The 19,508-nt window shown below is 42.1% G+C and overlaps 1 protein-coding gene across 1 annotated transcript in view; it reads right to left on the bottom strand.

Annotated features, from left to right (window-relative positions):
• Window positions 1-1,408: 1,408 nt before the first annotated feature.
• Window positions 1,409-19,508, bottom strand: part of XPR1 (xenotropic and polytropic retrovirus receptor 1) — a 381,737-nt gene continuing 363,637 nt past the window's right edge. Inside the window, exon 15 of the mRNA XM_029618129.1 lies at window positions 1,409-3,625. Within this exon, the coding sequence (XP_029473989.1) occupies window positions 3,565-3,625 (61 nt within the window). The 3' untranslated portion in view covers window positions 1,409-3,564. The remainder of the gene's footprint in view (window positions 3,626-19,508) is intronic.

Raw genomic sequence — 19,508 nt, 5'->3', positions numbered from 1 at the left:
CATGCATTGCAGGACACACCCACTGGCTTGCTGACACCTTAGGTTTTTAAACACTTGTGTTATCTGTTGGTGGATTGAAAACCTTATTTCTTTTGATTGTGGTAGTATTAAAGTCCCATTTTTTTGGTTGTTTGACAAGTAATCAGGAACAAAACAAAAAATTCTCAGGCTTTCCTGCACTTCTGATCAGGTTCCAGGCTGCCTGTCTACCTTAGGTGACACCAACAATACAGGAGATTCTGATGATCACCACCTACAAGGTGACAAGGCAGACATAAGGAAGGCAGAAGGGCAACAGCAGGCATTAAGTCCCATAGAAAAAGATAAAGAATACCTATTTGGAAAATATATTGAACAACATAAAACGAACTGCAAACCGCCAACAGCTACCATCTTGCTACAGATTTCAAGTGTATTTTCATTTATTTTAATTTTTTTCAGTTTACTTTTCATAGATTTCTTAAATTAGCATTGGGGTTCCTACATGAATGTCAATACTCAATTAGAGAAGCAAAAGAGTACAGGAGTGAAAGACTCCAGAGATTTCCTTAAAAAGTGGTGAAAAAAAGTCTACACAGCTTCTATGTAGTGCCCAGTTATGTTATTGGTCCTGGGGAAACTGGAAATATTTATAGCATGCAATGGAGGTCGAATGGCTTCAGACATACTGCAGCAGGAAGGGTAAATGGACAGAATAGATGAGTATGACAAGTCTTATCTGCTGTCACATGTTCTCTTTCTATGACAACACATAGGTCAGAACTGAGCAAGCAACCTGTGTGGTCTCAAAGCTCACCTACAATATTGTTTTTGTTGGTTCAATTGTAGGTTATTAGTTATCTAGAAAGACATGAAAAGTTCTTGCAGACGAGACAGGTTATATGACAAAGTATGTAAGACTGTGAAATAAACAATCATTGCCAATGTTCTGGAGGGGAAAAGACTAAATATATATTTCAATAAGCTGACAGAAAATTATCTGCAGATCTCCAGTGTCTCTGTATATCTGCTGTTCACAAATAAAGGAATCACATCTGTGATTTTAACAACTGATCATCATATTGTACGCCCTGATAGTGGGTTGCTATTCTGTCAGTTTGTAATTTAATTTTCATGTTTTAATGGGCTCCAGACTGAGGTGTGCACAGCTTGGAGAAGGGGCATACCTGCATAGTGCTCAGCCATCCCAGCAGTGGCACATGACACTGTGTGCAAGACAATAAATGAAGCTGCTCACAAAGCAGGTCTTGCTGGACCTTACTGAACTTGTAGCAAATGACTGGAGGAGCACAAAAGCTTCCCCTTCGGCCTTCAGTCTCCTTAAGAGTCACATGCCTCAAGGAACTGCTCCTGCTGAAAGGTGTTATGACTACTGAAAAACACACCAATGTTCATTTCAAAAGAACAGAAAAGTAAATCAAGGCAAATATTTTGATATTTAAGAGGGTTGTTTTTTTTTTTTTGCAAGACACTAACTCAAAAGAGGCAAAGCCACAAGTCAATAATGGAAACCCCTTCCTTCATGAGTTAGCAGTGAGAAGATGATCTTTATGGATTGGATAATATAATCTACTTTGGCCATATATGAGCAGCATTTTGTTTAACAGAAGGCTAAATTAATGCCTATGCAGGTATTTCATGTTTAGGTTTGATTGTCACTGTCAGAGTGTTTTATGAGGTTAGTGAAAAAGCAGCCAATCCTGTGCCACCATTCACATCAGACTGGTCAGAGATCACCTGCTGCAACACTGCAGTCCAACTCCAGAACAGGGCTTGAAGTTTTAAAAGCAAACAAATACAATAACATAAAATCTGGAATGTTTCCTGGAAGCTTGCTCAATGCTTCCTCAAATGTTAAGAGGCTAACTCACATACTGTGTACACACACATACAGACTCCACACTGTATACAGACGTTTCTATTCTCCCCAGACTTTCAGACATGGCACAGAGAGTATGTAGTGTTTTCCATTAGATGCATGATTTATTCTTCCTGTTCATTACTTGTGCTACTCAAAAAAACTGCAGAAGTATCTTCCTTCATTCATGATCAGAGGATAAAACCTGTATCTAATGGACAACCATTCTGTATTTCCTAAGTAAATCTTAGTTTACCACATGTGGAGGATACGGCAAACCTCTTGCTGCCTGCAGATTGTGTTTCCTGCTCTTTTCTAAACCTACTTCCAGAGTTTAAAAAAAAAAGTCCACTGCTAAAACCGTCTTCCTAAGAGAATCCTTTCCCAGGCGGCTCTCTGCATCGCACTGCACTTGCAGGCTCCCCCTCTTCCACAGCAGAGCTGTGCTCAAGGCCAGATATCGGCACTATCTTCTGTGCTTAGTAAAGAGGAACACTTCCTATACACTGCAATCCATGGAGAGGAGAAATGGCCTGCTCAGCATAGGACAAGACAGAGTGATGCTCAAAAACCAACCCTGCATTAACTTCTCTGCTCTTTGTATTCAGGAAGTCTAAATGATTAAGAAATCCTCTTAGGAACGCTTTCATACCAGACCTCTCAAACTTTCAGGGTAGTTGTATCCTTTCTAATAAGTTTGGCTTAAAAGCTGAACCCCAGAGTTGTTTGCTACATAAAGTCTGGTGTTTTGAAGAGATCTGAAACACAGAAGTTCATAGAACCGTTACAGAATTTTCATCCAGACATGCCAGAGGAAAAGGGTAAAGATGGCACTCAGCATGTCTGCGGGGGCAGGATAACTTTCAACTTTGCAAAACGGCAATGGCAACCAAAAAGAAAGAATTAGAACTTTGGTTTCACAAAATCAAAGAAAAGAGGAGGCGCGTGCACCTGCCTGGTGAGAGGCACACGTGCTTTATATCCCAGCCCCATACTTTCCCTTCCTTCAACCTCCTCTCGCCCCATCACAGCCACCACACAGACCTTGATGCTGTCTTGAATGGTTTCCGATTCTCATAAATAATATGAAAGTTGTGCAAACAAATACATCAGGCCTCGAACAGCAGAGGGGAAAAAAAAAAAAAAACACAGTAAGAAAAGTTACATCAAATTAAAAAGTGTCTCCATGCTTGAAGGATCTGCTTAAAGTGCACTCTCCCAGCAAGTGCCCCCAGAGCCACGGCGCTGGGTCCCTAGGACAAAACAAACTAAAGCAACCAACATTAAAAAAAACAAAAAACCTTAAGCCCAGTTTTCAACCAGTCAAAACGGGGCTAGGCAGGAGCCAAGTGGTGTCACTTCCAGCCTTCTCCCTGTTCCTGAGCCAGGAAGAAGAACTTGACTTTTTGTTTTCCACTGTAAACAATCACTTGTCGTTGTATTTGTTCTGGTTTTTTTTTTTTTTTTTGCTCAGTTGTTCTCTGATTGGCAAAATAATGACAAATATTTATTTAAAAAATAGAAAAAAAAAAAAAACCAAACTCCTATAGAAGACACAGTGAGCTTTGTCTGGAGTCCATAGGATCCGGTCCGGATGCTCAGCAGAGCGAGTTTCAGTGGATTTGCAAGTGTTTGGAGCTGGGGAATGAGGAAGGGCGGGAAGAGCAGTAAGACAAAGGGCTTGGAGCTGAAAACTGCCCAAAGAATCATGTGTAGGCTTCGTCATCTGTGTCGTCGATCAGCACCTTGGTATCGCGTGCTTTTGACCTAGAAAGAGAAATATACAGTATATTAAGAAATGAGGCCTATTCTTCCCCTCTCAATATTTATTTATAAACTTTTCTATACCAACATTAGTGGTTACATCCTATTGGTTTACATCAAACTGCAGATTGAAAAGTACATCAAACGGGGGATGGGCAGTGGATTACAGATAACATAATGCGAGTAAATATAGAAGGATTGAAGAGTAGGAAGTCCTTCACATATAGATCCATCCACCACTCTTTCCCCAACCCACGTCTTTGACTCACCCACACAGAATAGTTAAAGATCAGAAAGGCAGATGCGCTATTCTGGCCAGTTCCATTCACAACAACAAATGTGTTTAGTAACGTATAAGACATACATTTATTTGACCACACTTTTTCTCAAGCAGTGGCTAAGCTAGCAATGTTTAGTAACTATCACCTAATTATGGGAAGAGACTGTAACAGTCACTGGCTCATCAGATGATTCCGGCCTAGACAAAAAAACAAAAAAAACTGGCAAATGTTTAAACTAGAGGTGAATTTTGAACTTAAAGAATACACTTATGGGATATCTGGAGAAGGTTAAACCCCCAAAAGTAAAGAATATACCTTTGATTCCAATCTCGATTACATTTTCCTAGGATGGATAATATACTTATTTTTCAGACACTTGTTAGAAAAGTACAATCTTCAAAAATAGGAATGAATTCTACATCAGCTCAATGATGCAGTATCAGTAAAGACTGATATAGAACTACAAATAGGGGGAAATTTTTGGGTACGGTAAATGGGAGGATAGGGAAGTGGGTGGACAGTGAATAATGAGATTGGGGGGAAGGCTGGGGGTTAGCGAGAATTGTGGTGATTGTTGTAAAGGGAATGAGTGGGATTTGGATAAATTAAGTGGGGTTCTTTGTTATGTACAGTATTGTTATGAGTATTATTGGGATTTTTTTTATGATGGATTGGGAAGTTATTCTTTAAATAGTTTAATTACTGTTATAATTGTAACCCGCTTTAAGGATTTGTAATGTGAAGCGAGAAATCAAATTTTAGTAAATATACACATAAATAAATTACTGGAGGCTGAATCTGGGTCTATGCTGAGAGGAAGAATTTACTAATTTTCTCCAGGAAAGAGAAACTTTAAGAACGCGATATCTTAGATGTGAATCCTTTGATTTTGTTTCTGAGAAGCACCAAATCTGCTTTTATGAGGGAATATCATTTGTGTATCATAAGAAAGAAAAACTTTTAACAGATTTTTTTCAGGAAAAGAAGAGAAATCATATTAATAAATTGTTGAGATAGCTAAACAGAAATAAGACAGATTTTAAATGCATTAATTCACTAGAAAGTATTACTGTCCATTAAGTACCTAAACCATAGCCTGTTTCAATTTAGAATAAACCAGGAAGGCTACTGGCTAGTATGGTCAGGAAATGTTAAAACGTCTATCTTTGTAAATGGGATTAGACCTAAAACAGATGCTTAATACATGAAGATGACTGAAATTAGAAAGTTTTTTTAGGTTGTTTTTTTTTAAAGTACTATAAAATCCTTTATGACAAAGCTCAGTTGGAGATGAAAGAGAAAACTTTCTATGCAGATTATTACATTACTAAGATTAGTTCTCATGAACAGCTAAATAAATCTTTTTTGAGAAAGAAATAAAAGATGTGATAAAGAGTTTGAAACAAGTGTTTGTCTGTTGCAAAGTTTTTCTATGTATGACTATCCTGATACCAAGTTTTAAATAATTGTGAAAAATCAAAGAGACAAAATCATATAAAAGATTTAGCTGGTGACTCGTTTGTTTAAATTTGTTTATATTTCACTTAGATTTTTGGATTACTTGAGTTTATGGGGATCTGTATGCAAATGACATTCAGTTGGTGGTTTCTTTGGGGGACAATCACAAAACAGCTATTGCTAATATTAATGATAAATTAGCAGCTTTGAGGAAATGGTTTGATAATTGAAACTGAATCCAAGAAAAATGGAACTCTTCTGGATTAATCGGCGAAATAGTTAATGGTTCTGTTAAACATGAGAGATACTTTACTTGCCCCAAGAAGAGGTCAGTTTAGGAATTTGGTTGGACAAGAATTTAATTAAGATGACCCACGTTTCTAGTATTGTCTGTTCAGCTTTTTTCTCTTGGAAAGATTAGGCAATTACATCCTTATCTTTTGCCTTCTGACAAACACAGTACATCAGTTAGTAACAATAAATGGGATTTACCAGGCTTTGTCAAAAGTAAGTCTACAACAGCTGCAAGCGATACCGAATACGGTGGCGATGGGACCATGTTTCACCGATCTTGAATGGTCTCCACTGGTTACCAATTAGTAATTGTATTCAATTTAAAAATACTGTCTGGGCAGAGGGCTACCAATTATCTGGCGAGGCTTGCTAAGCCTTATGAACTTTCCAGGTTTTTGCATTCATTGCAAAAATTGTTAGAGCTCCTCTCCAGTGATTCAAGAGTGGAGTACCTTTCCAGAAGAAAGCAATGGCGATTTGCACAGCATGCAGCAGGTGAGAAACCAATTGCTTAGGCCTTTCAAATAAGTCTTAGAAGAGTCCCATCTCCCCAACCAAACTGATCTAAGGGTGAACCAACAAGATTTTGGGTAGCCATACGAACAGAGTCCCCAAATATTTTCACTATATCACACGCAAACCACACATGTAGGTAAGAGCCTCTAATACCATGCCCCCTTTAATATAGGGGGGCTGGAAGTGCTGAACCTGGTAAAATATTAAGGAAATCTAGAAGTCCTATGCAGCAGATGAAACAAATTATTTATTTGTAGTAAGATGAAAGAATTAAGAGTATCAATCCATATCTCACCATTCAGTCTCATCAAAATTTAAAGATAAGTCATGACTCCATTTATGTATAAAAGAATCACTATTTTATTTTTATTTATAAAATTTATAAACCGCACTATCGATACTTCTAGTCTCAAGAGTCTGAGTCCCATCTGGAAGAACATGACAGAAGAGAGATATAATCTCAGGAGTAGGACACTTGTATAAAAAGTCTCAAAACCAGTTCAAACTCTCAACACTTCCATATCTCTCCTTGCCTTACAAATATTCCTTTGCAGGGGGAGCATATATAAAGACTATAATCCGGAATACCAAATTCCTCCTTTAAGGACAGAAAGGATTTAAATATGCTGCTGGACAATAATTTATCTAAAAATCTAAGACCACTATCAAAGCAACTCACCCTATCGAGGAACATAGTGGCCAATGATACCTGCGGATTACCTAGCAACAAAGAAATGGGAGTAACAGCGTCAATCTTCCTATCTAAAAGTTTAACGGCATGCCAGATATATAGAAAAAGTAAAAATTTTGGATTAGTCCTACAAAATTTAGAAAGCATTACAGATCCTGAAGGTAGACCTAATAAGGCAGGTAAACTGTACCCTTTGAACTGAGATCTCTCCAGATCTAACCAAGCCGATATAGGATCTCTATCATCCTCTAATCCCTACCAACTGGGATGACAGGTAGTAAAACAAATCAGGGACCTCCCTGGCCACCCACAGTCCTTAGGAAACTGCAATGTATTTAGCTTAATACAAGGAAGTTTCTTCTGCCATAAAAAGGAAGATAATCCCCCGCCCCGTGGCATTTTGTAATGTCTCCAAAAAGATTTTAAAGTGCTGAAACAAATATAATAAACGATGCAGGGCTACCATTTTCAGTAAGTACACCCTGCCAAGCAACGATGTATCAGTCCAATGAGCCAGATAAGACTGAAGCTTTAAAAACAAACAAAAAAACCCAAAACAGAGTAATTAAGCCTGTAGAGATCTAAAAGATTACTGGAAACAAATATCCAAATATTTCAAACCAGAGTTAACAAAGTTATAGTAGGAAGTATTACCGACTGAGTAATTAACTTGATAGCCAGACAATATTCCATATTCATTCAACAAAGCAAATAAATCCAGTAAAGAGTTGTCCACTTGTGAGAAATAATAAAATATCATCATATAATGAGACCTTAAGTATGGTAAATGAACTGTAAATCCTATTATAATCCAACAGCTCCGGTATCTTCTAAAACTAAGGGTTCAAAAGTCAAATTAAATGGCAAAGGAGATATGGGTATCCTTGCCTAGTTCCTCTAGCTATAGAAAAAGCAGATAAAATCCCATTTGTCAAAATCTGGGCTCTGGGTGTTCTATATAATGCCTCCAACCCAATATATAAACTCAGATGGGAAACCAAACCTCTTCACTAAGAACATATATTTCCAGGACAGCCTGTCAAATAATGCCTTATTAGCATTAAGAGAGAGAATCACCCCAGAAACTGAATTTCCTAGCCAAATTGATATTAAACATGAACCTGGTATTTTTAACTGAGGACTTCCCTTCAACAAATCTAATCTGGTCCAAAGCCACTAAAATGGGATCATCTAGTCTAAACTGCAATTTATTTTATTTATTTAGATTTTTATATTCCGCTTTTCGGCACTTCCAAGTGTACATCAAAGCAGATTACATTCAGGTCCTGTAGGCATTTCCCTGTCCCCCACAGGGCTTACAACCTAATTTTGTACCTGAGGCAATGGAGGGGAAAGTGACTTGTCCAAGGAGTGGGGTTTGAACCCTGGTTTCCCTGGGTTGTAGCCCACTGCTCTAACCACTAATCACTAGGATCCTAATATTGGCATTAATGAAAGAAATAGGTCAATATGAACTGCATTCTAGAGGGTCTCTCTCTGGCTTATAGATCAAAATAATTAGGAAATCTAACTGTATCTGTAGAAGACAGACTGTCCCAGAAAATAAAAAAAAACTCACATAAAAGAGGGAAACTCAGTTTGGAAATGGCGATAAAAGTACAATGAATAACTATTGGCCCCTAGACTCTTTTGTAAAGGTAAGGACTTAATAGCTTGTATAACTTCCAAAGTATTAATTGGAACTGTCAACCAATTCGTTCCTTCTGTGGAAGCCATTGTAAGTGGACAATATCCAAAAAAGATTCAATCTCTTCACTGCCCTAGTTCTCTATAAAACATAGCAAAATGTTCTTTAAACCTGTCTGCAATTTGTTGTGTGGAGTGAAGCAAATTATTCAAGATTTGTACTGAAAACAGTGAGGAACTTCCCTAATTTAAGCAATCTAGTCTTAAGAGAACCAGGTTGATTACCTCTTTCATTTTTATGCCTAGAATAAATGCATTGTTTGCTTTCAATTTGGGTACTCTAATTTAGCCAGCTAATCCCTGGCTGACTGTAAGCCTTTATATGTTTTTACAAACAATCCTTTTTAGGTTTACACTCCAAGTCACTAATAAGTTGCAATAGGTCCTTCTGTTTAGCAAGATGCTGTCTTTTATAATAGCTGGTGAAATTTAAGGTTTCCCACTTCAGTAAAAGGACTGTATTATTCCCTTACGGGATGATGACTCTGAAAATCAATTGTCTCTTGCATCATTTGTGTGAAATCAAGGTCTTCTCTGCCCAGCATGATAACCGAAAGCATAATGCAATGATGATAAAAGAGGTGAAGAGCTCCCATATTTGAGGAAAATGAAACTTTCAGTTATATAGCTTACTGCATTTAGTTTCTATGGCCCTATATTATGTAAGTGTCAGTTAATGTAAGGTCAGAAGCTGAATAATTATATGCTCTATATGAATGCTGATAGGTGGTGTAATTAATTTTGGGCTGCCTTTTATTTATTTATTTATTTTTAAAGATATAGGTATTAAACTTGGGGAAAGTTCATGTATATGCATTATTGGGAAGTGTTTGGGGATAAGGGGTTTGGTTTTATCTGTACCACGCTTTGATGTTTATGGATGTAAGGTGTGCAATCAAGCTTTATTATTAATAATAATGTGGACAAAGGTGAGTCAGTTGATATAATGTATCTGGATTTTCAAAAGGCATTTGACAAAAGTTCCGCATGACAGAGACATCAGGAAATTAAAAAGTCATGGGATAGGAAGCAATGTCCTATTGTGGATTGATAACTGACTAAAAGACACAAAATAGACAGTAAGACTGAAAGGTCAGTTCTTTCAATGGAGTAAGGTAAATAGTGGAGTGCCCCAAGGACCTGGGACAGGTGCTTTTTAATATTTTTATTAATGATCTGGAAAAGGGAGTGATAAGTGAGATGATCAGATTTGCAGATGGCATAAAATTATTCAAAGTAGTTAAACTATAAGCAGATTGTGAAGATTTGCAAGATAACCTTGCAAGATTGGGAAATTGGATGTCTAAATAGCAGATGAAATTTTAATGTGGATAAATTGAAAATAATGCACATAGGGAAAAATAATCCAAATTATAGGTACACACTGCTGGGTTCCATTTGAGGCATCACTATTCAGGAAAAAAGATATTGGAGTCTCTGTGGACAATACTTTGAAATCTTCAACTTTGTGTGCAGTGGTGGTCAAAAAAGCAAATAGAATGTTAGGTATTATAAGGAAAGAAATGGAAAATAAAACATAAGAAATCATAATGCAGAATATCGATCCATGGTGCAACCACACCTTGAAGACTGTGTTCAAAAAAGGGCAACTAACATAACAGGGATGGAATAGTTCCTCATGAGGAAAGACTAAAAAGGTTAAGAGATAGCTGATAGGAGATAGAGAGCTATAAAACCATGAATGGGGAGAAACAAATAGGTGAGGTGACTGGGCCAACAAATGAAAAATGGCAATAAAAACTGATGGAGAAAGTTTTTTTACATGTAAGGAATTTCTTCATATAAGCACAGTGTATACCAGCAGATGCAAACCTTCAAGAAATGCAATTTAAAACCATTCATGGTTGTCAGAGAGGTCAAGTGACTGGATACAAGATGGGAATCTAATTCAGCAGGTCTCAAATGTTAAATCTAACAGGGCTCACTGATGCATAATTTTTTAAAATGTGTAATGTTAAAGGGTTTTTGGAAGTTAGTAATAGAAGATTTAGAGAAAATTACTAAAATACATAGCCAACTGAACAAATTAGTTATGTTATTAGGAGAAGAAAAGCAACTTTAAGTTAATATTTATTTAAAAGATTTAGTATTACTCACACCAGCCAAATGATATTGAGTAAGGTACAATGACGTACATATTTTATACCAGACAAGCTCAAACTAACAAGAATGGACTGACAACTTGATGCTACAAGAACATCCTCAGAACATTCTTTAGTGCAGAACTAAAGTTGCTGGCTGCATAAAGCAGAGTTGCTTACCTGTAACAGGTATTATCCCAGGACAGCAGGATGTAGTCCTCACATATGGGTGATATCATCGATGGAGCAACCTCTGTCAAAGCTTCTAGAAACTTTTGGATGGTACACTGAGCCCACTGAGCATGCCCAGCATGCCATGATCCCTGCAGCCACAGGGGTCTCCCCTCAGACTCGTTTGTAGCAATAAAAAACACGAGCGAAAAATAAAATAAAACGTTTCAGACCCAACTCCGCGGGGTGGCGGGTGGGTTTCGTGAGGACTACATCTTGCTGTCCTGGGTTAACACCTGTTATAGGTAAGCAATTCTGCTTTATCCCAGGACAAGCAGGATGGTAGTCCTCACATATGGGTGATTAGCAAGCTACAGGCTGACTCATCCTGTAACAGGTTAATGGCACATAACTCTTGCAACAAGCAGAACTGAGGTGCCATTGACTAAGATGAGGCAGCCTGAATCACAGCAGGTGGTTGTGGAAGGAGATGGGTATTATACTGGAAATAGGTTTTTCAAGATGGATTGTCCAAAGGCAGAGTTTTGTCTTCCTTCCTTATCTAAACAGCAATGAGCTACAAAGGTATGCAGAGAACTCCAAGTTGCAGCTTTGCAAATGTCTGCAATAGGTATTGAATGGTAGTGCGCTATGGATGTTGACATAGCCTTAACTGAGTGCGCCTTTACTCGCCCCTGGAGAGGAAGGCCTGCTTTTTCATAGCAGAATTTGATACAGTCTGCTAGCCAGTTGGAGAGAGTTTGTTTTTCCCACTGCAACTCCTGGCTTGTTTTTATCAAAAGAAACAGAGTTGGGTGGATTTCCTGTGGATTGCAGTGCGGTCGAGGTAAAAAAAGAGTGCATGTTTACAGTCCAAGGTGTGCAAAACACTCTTGCCCTGGTGAGAGCGAGGCCTTGGAAAGAAAGTGGGCAAAACTATGGATTGGTTAAGGTGAAAATCCATTACCACCTTAGGCAGAAATTTAGGGTGAGTGCGCAGGACCACTCGGTCGTGCAGGAACCTTGTGTAGGGTGAGTATGTGACCAGTGCTTGTAACTCACTAACCCTCCTAGCAAATGTAATGGCTACTAGGAAAAGTACTTTCCATGTAAGAAATTTCACATCACAGGAATGCAAAGGCTCAAACAGAGATCGCATGAGTCGTGCAAGTACTACATCATTAAGGTCCCATTCCGTAATCGGTGGTCGAATGGGAGGCTTCAGCTGAAGTAAGCCTCTCAAACTGACTTACTAGGGGTTGCGCTGATATTGGGGCATCCCCTATTTGTTTGTGCTATGCTCAAATGGCACTCAGGTGTACACGTACAGAAGAAGTCTGGAGACCAGAATCTGAGAGGTGCCATAGATAATCTAGTAAAGATGGAGTGGAACAGGAGAAAGGATCAATACCTTTTTGAGTGTACCACTCGGTAAATCTAGTCCACTTGGAACGGTAAGATTTACCTGTGAAAGGTTTTCGTGAAGCTATGAGAACCTGAGAGACTTGCGTTGAAAGACTGAGTGGTTGTAGGAGCAAGCTTTCAACATTCATGCTGTCAAGGCAAGAGTTTGTAGGTTCGGATGGCGTAACCTGCCGTGATTCTGAGTTATGAGAGTGGGTTCTGTGCCCAGGCGAATTGGTTCTCTGATCAAGAGATCGAGATGTATGGGAAACTATACTTGCTGAGGCCAGTACGGGGCTATGAGGATCATTGACCCTTTGTCTGCTGTAGCTTCACGAGAGTCTTGGCTATGAGCGGAATTGGAGGATACGCGTATATAAGCCTTGTGTTCCAGGGGTGAGCAAAGGCGTCCCTGGGGAACATTTGTTGACGGCTGTGGAGGGAGCAGAACCTTTCCATTTTGTGGTTCATCTTGGATGCAAAGAGATCGATGGTTGGGTGACCCCAGCGTTGAAAAGTTTTGCTTGCTACACAGGGATCCAAAGACCATTCGTGGGGATGGAAACGTTGACTGAGATTGTCCGCTAGGACATTTTGTATGCTTGCTAGATAAGTGGCTCAGACTCATGGAGTGTGCTAGGGCCCAGGCCCAAATTTGCACTGTTTCCTGACAGGAGATAGGAGCCGTTGCCTACTTGTTTATGTACCACATTGCTACTGTGTTGTCCGTCTGTATCAACACAGTCTTGTGCGAGAGGCAGTCTTTGAAGCATAAAGGGCATATTGTATCGCTCGAAGTTCTAAAACGTTTGACATTTTCTTTCAAGTGGGGTCCACGTACCTTGAGTCTGAAGGTTGTTGACGTGAGCTCCCCATCCCACGTTGGATGCATCTGTGGTTAAAGTTACTTGAGGAGTCAGCTGTTGGAATGGTAACCCAGTCTGTAAAGCCTTGGTCTGTCCACCATTGAAGTGAGAGACATAACTGGTTGGTGACTCAAATCAGGGTTGACAGAGGCTGAATAGCTTGAAGCCATTGAGACTTTAGAGTCCATTGAGTCCTTCTCATGGCTAACTTTGCCGTAGGCATTACATGGATTGAAGACGCCATGTGGCCTAATAATGTCAGGAATTGATGGGCAGAGGCGAAGTTGCAGTTGCTCAAGGAGTTTGCAAGATCCGCTAGATTGTTTGCACGATCGCTTGGAAGAAAAGCTTTTGCGACTGTGGTGTCAAGGTCTGCTCCAATGAGGGTAAGGAGTTGAGACGGGTTCAAATGTGATTTCTGATAGTTGATTAGTAATCCCAGAGAATGCAAGAGGGATATGGTGCTCCTCAAGGCAGCGAGAGCTCCTTGCTTGGATGGATTCCTGATGAGCCAGTCTAGGTAGGGAAAAACATGAATGCTGTTTTTTCTTAAATGTGTAGCCGCCACTGCCAGGCATTTTATGAACACCCGAGGTGCTGAGCCAGTCCGAATGGAAGGACTCTGTATTGGAAATGTCTTATTTCCACTACGAATCGTAGATACTTTCAATGTTGTGGTGAAATGGGAATGTGAGCGTAGGCTTCTTGAAGATCCAGAGAACAGAGCCAATCTCCTCATTGTAATAAGGAAACCACGGAAACCACGCAGAATTTTTCTTTTTGAAGAAATCTGTTGAGATTGCGGAGGTCTAGGATGGGGCAGAGACGCCTGTTTTCTTTGGAATTAGGAAATAGCGGGAGTAGAACCTTTGCCTTGTTGAGACCTGGGAACGGTTTCGATAGCCCTGGTAGTCAACAGCGTGGAGAGTTCTGATTGTAGTTGAGATGTTATGATGCTGTGTGACCACATAGGAATGGGTGGAGAATCCAGGGGTAACATTTGAAATTTTAGATGGTACCCCCGGTTCAGGATGGCTAACACCCACTGATCCCGTGGTGATGAGGCTCCATTGAGGTTTGAAGTAGTAGAGCCAACCTCAGACAGGCAGGTTGGGTTGGGGATTGTCGAAGATACTGCTGTTCTCTGGTATCGATATAAAAAACCAGATGCTGGTCCTCTTTGTGGGGGTGGCTGAGTTTTAACCTGTTTTGGTTGACATGGACGTCCTCTCTGGGATTGACGGAAAGGGCGTGTAGAGGAAGTAGGTGGATAGCACCTACGAGGCCGATAGAAGGGCTTTCTAGTATCATATCTTGTAGGTTTTCAAGCTGAGGATGGTTGGTCCGATGGCAACCTGGACCAAGTGTCTCATGATGATCTTTAAGTAATGAGACAGTGGCTTGGATCTTCTCTCCGAAGAGGTTGTCTCCCGTGCATGGGAGATCCACGAGTCTTTCTTGGACTTCTAATCTGAGATACAAGGCCTTCAGCCAAACCCACCTCCGTGCACTAATTCCAGTAGCTGATAGACGGGTTGATGTTTCAAAAGAGTCATATGCGGCCCTTACATCATGTTTTCTTGACTCCAGCCCTTTGTCAATAAGAGCGTTAAGTGACACTTGCTGTTGTTGAGGGAGAGTGTCTGCTATGTCCTGAACATGTTTTCATAAGTTCCTTTGATATTGCGTCATATATAACCGACATGCTGCGATACGGGATACACAGCATGGATCTTTGGAATACTTTCCTCCCCTAAACTTTCCAGAAATTTATGTTCTTTTCCTGGAAGAACAGATGAATGTGGTTTCTGCTTTCTTCTGAGCTGATTCAACAAACGAATGATGTGGCAACTGTGGTTTTTGAAAACCTGGTGTATGTTGGACCAGGTATGTTGCGTCCATTCTCCAATTGATGGCAGGCATAGAATAGGGATGCTCCCATAGGTGATGCTGAAGCTCTAGGAGGACTTCATGGATGGGTATCGCCATGACCTCTTTCGGTGCATCTACAAACTGCAGGACTTCAAGGGTCTTATGTCTGGTATCCTCCTCAGCAAGTAATTCAAAAGGAATAGTATCTGCCATTTCCTTGATGAAGTGTTGAAAAGACAGGTCCTCTGGTGGGGACTTTCTCCTTTCCTCTGGTGGAGAAGGTGCAGATGCAAGGTTATCAGTATCAGTATCAACATCCTTCCAAGGAGTGGGCTGAGGCTGGAAATGGGATCCAGAAGGATTTAAGGGGTCCTGTGGAAGAGGACGCTTTTTCATCGATGCAGATTTCGATTGTGTTGGAATCTGTTTTGGCATCGATGGAGGCATCGACGGGGAACCGAAAGGTATCAATGGCACAGATGGGAACCGATGACCGGTACCACCCGATGGACCAGGCTGTGAGGACATCGATGGACCAGGGAATGGTATCGAGGGCATCGATGGAATACAGGATTTTTGTAAGCCAGATGGTCCTGGTGAGTGATCAGAGTCTCCGTCATCGTGAGCCTGGTATTGATATTGCTGGAGTCATCGGTAGTTTTGGCATAGACAGCGCCGATGGAGGCATCGGAAGACCCGATGGTATCAATGCCGGAAGAACACAGAGTAAAGCAGAGTCTTGTAAGGAGAGGAGCAAACATGGTTGGCTCCGGTGTCTGTCTCGATGGTTGCGTCGGTGGAGGTTGGAATTTTTGCCAAGCTTCGGTGACTGCCTGTTGAATCATTGAAGTCACTTCTTCTCTGGAAACTGGGACTGGGTCCACTGTCGCAGGAGAAGGTAAGACTGGTGCTGCTGGCACTTCCACAGCAGAATGTGGTGGCACAGCCTCTGACACCAATGCTGGTGGAGAGCGCCTCGGTGCCTCTTGTACCCAGACCCGATTTTTCATCCGTTCGACATCCTTCAAAGCTGATGAGGACACAGATTGTTCTGAAGGAACGGAATCGGAACGGTGCCGATGGCGTCTTCTCTCTCAATGGTCTTTGCTGGATACCGAAGAAGATGCTATGGAAGATCCAGATGTGGTTGGTGACAGACTGTCATCAGCCTTTTTCTTACCTCAATGTTTTTCAACAGAGGAAGGAATTGTCTTCGGTGACGACGCCAAAGACGATGATGGAGTGATCTTTTTGAAAAGTTCCTCCATTTTATCAAGTCGGGCATGCCTGCCCTTCGGTGTCATCTGGGCGCAGGTAGAACATGAGCGGACATCATGGCCTGACCCCAGGCAGAGAACACAGATGTCATGCGGGTCTGTAATCGACACTGTCCGGGGACAATTCGGACATCTTTTGAATCCCGTGGTCATTATAAAAACTTTTAGGCCAGGTAATGGTCGGTGGCTCGCGGATACGGATAGTAAAGTATCCGGAATCGACAGAAAAAAAAGATTCCAAGGAGTACTCACCAAACGGGATGTCGAAGGGAGACCAGAGAGGGAAATTTTCTGACAAATATTATTAGTAGTAACATTCCGTGAGGAAAAAAATAGTGAGAAAATCTCACAGAGCTCCTTCAACGCGCGGCTAAAAGCAGCGTGGAAAAAGAGAGTCTGAGGGGAGACCCCTGTGGCTGCAGGGATCATAGCATGCTTAGTGTGCCAGCCAAAAGTTTCTAGAAGCTTTGACAGAGGTTTTTCCGTGAGGGGGCACCATCGATTATGTCACCCATATGTGAGGATTACCATCCTGCTTGTCCTGGGATAATCAAATTATCCTTAGCTTGACAAAGAGAACTTACCCAAAAGCTGTGTTAAAGACCTATTTAAACAAAAGTATTTTTAGTTTCCTTTCAGATGAATGTAAGTAGGGTTCATTGCATAAATCTGGAACAATGTTCCACTATGTTGGGTCAGACTAATAAAGTTCGCTTGTGTATCTCCTCCAGAAGGAAATGGGGTGGGGGAACGTCTAACAGATTGCAACTTGCTCATCTAAGAACTCACAAAGGCCTATAGATTTTTAATAGCATGCTATATGCTGGGGTATTCTGACTGAAGGCCTTGTGGATAAAACAAAGTTGCTTACCTGTAGCAGGTGTTCTAGGACAGCAGGATGTTAGTCCTCACGCATATTAAACTCAAGTCTTAATAGGCACATAGCCCTCTTTTTTGGGCACGACGAAGTAGATGGAATATTGGCTGGACCCTTGTTCTTCCACTGGGACTGGGACTATGGCCCCCAGTTCCAGCAGCCTGCGCGGGGTTTGTTCAACTGCAGGTCTCTTTCGACTTCCGCAGGGGGAGACCAGGTGAAGATCTGGTAGGTCTCGAGCAAATTCTAATGCATAGCCTTTTGCTATCACCTCTAGGACCCATTGGTCCGTCATTATGGTGGCCTATTCCCCGAGAAACTGGGACAGTCGTCCACCTAAGTCTCGAACAGAGGAATGAGCCCACCCCATCTCATTGAGAGAAGGACTTGGTGACTGAGTGTTGCTGGCTACTATCCCTAAAAGGCCGACGTCCCTGAAACGAATGAGGTCAGGATTGAGATTGGGAAGCATTACCCCTCGGGAACGAGCCCCTTGCCCTGGTGGAAAAACGGTGTTACCCTCTCGCACTAGATTTAGGGGGCAAGAAGGACTTAGACTATTTCGGGCGGTCCTCCGGCAACTTATGAACCTTATTTTCTCCCTGGGATTTGATAAGTTGCTCTAGGTCTTCACCAAAAAGCAACTGGCCCTTGAAGGGAAGGGTTCCCAACTGCGCTTTGGAAGAGGCGTCCGCAGACCAATTCTCAGCCAAAGGAGGCGCCTGGCCGAGACCGCGAAGACCATTGCCTTGGCTTGCGCACTCAGAAGATCGTACAGGGCGTCCGCCCCATACACAATAGCTCCCTCCAAGCGATTCGCCTGCTCCGCCTCTGCAGACAGGAGGTCTTGGGCGCTAATTGTTGAACCCACCTGAGGCTTGCCCGCTGCATGAGACTGCTGCAGATTGTCGCCCGAACTACCAAGGACAGGACCTCAAATATGCGTTTGAGGTAAAATTCCAACTTGCGGTCCTGGACATCCTTTAGAGCTGTAGTCCCAACCAACGGGATGGTGGTGTGTTTGGTAACTGCCACGACAGAGGAATCTACCTTGAGCATCTTAAGTAGATTCAAGCAGTCCTCAGGAAGGGGTAGAGCTTGTCCATAGCCCTCCCCACTCGGAGTCCCACCTCAGGGGACTCCCATTCCCTAAGGAGCATCAGCTTATGCATAGGGTAAAAAGGAAAAGTACATGAAGAGCCCTAATTCCCGCCAGGACAGAGTCTATGTTGGCAGGCATTGCGGCCATAACCGTATCCGCCGGGGGCAACTCAATTCCCAGTTCCTGCAAAATGAAGGGAATGAGCGGTTCTAGTTCCTCCTTTTGAAATAAGCGTAGCACCAGAGGATCGTCCCCCTCGAGGTAGGGGGGTTAGGAAGCAGCGGGTCAACATTCGCATCTGGAATAGGGAGCAGTGGCAGCTGAGGTGGATCCGGAGGCGGCGGGACTCCCGGAACCACCCTAACCGAGCCCTGGCCCTCCGGTGCCTTCAGAGGTTGCAGAGGAGAAATTTGCAGGTTTTTTGGAGGGGGGGGCAGGGATGGATCTTCCTCCTACTATAAGCTGGCTAAATAGGACTTGTGCATAAGAAGCACAAACTCCACGGAGAAACAAGACTTAGACTTCCCGAGGGGGGGGGGGAGGGAGGGAAAGGTCAGGCACCTCCCCCGGGACATGAGGGGGGCTCAAATCCGGAGGAGAAACTAAAAAATCAGGCTTCACCTTCCTCCTGCACATCCGATTCTGCATTTGAGCCTGCTTCCAAGATGGCCGCCGTTCCAGCGGTTTTCAGTGCCGGGAACGGCCTGGCCACGCGGTGGGGAACTCGTCCCCGGGTCGCTGTGGGTGAGGGGACCAATGAGGGACCCTCCCCACCCAGTAGGCACCCTGAATAGAGGCATCCGCAGGAAAAACGTGTGGCAGGCTCTCCACATGCTTTACAGGAGCTGGAACGGGTCATCAGCACTGAAGAAAAAAAATCGCTAAAAAGTAAAAATAGCTGAGCTGTTCAGGGCTGAAGTCGGTCAGCGGAGGCAGCGACTGAACTCTGCATGCTGCCGGAGCTGTTCACAGTTCTTAAAAAGTAACAAATACAAGTAACAAATACAGCCCTGCTTGTACCCTTTTTTTTGTAAACTGCTCAGCTAAGCCAGGTGAAAAACACTCCCTGAGAGGGTACTGTTTTACAGTGGACAGCTAGATAGTGGAGGAGGGACTGGACCACCAGTATCACCCCATACGGTCACTGGGAAAAAGGGGTCTAGGATGGGCAAGCCCCCCCTCCCTGGTTCCCAGCAGAGCGACTGAACTGTCTGAGGAAAAAAAGGGAGAAAACTTTCAAAGTCCTTTTTTTTTTTTTTTTTTTTAAA

The sequence above is a fragment of the Rhinatrema bivittatum genome, chromosome 10 (genome assembly GCF_901001135.1).
Source record: "Rhinatrema bivittatum chromosome 10, aRhiBiv1.1, whole genome shotgun sequence".
Classification (NCBI taxonomy): domain Eukaryota; kingdom Metazoa; phylum Chordata; class Amphibia; order Gymnophiona; family Rhinatrematidae; genus Rhinatrema; species Rhinatrema bivittatum.
Note: the sequence above shows the minus strand (reverse complement) of the source record. Positions and strands in the feature narration are given on the sequence as shown.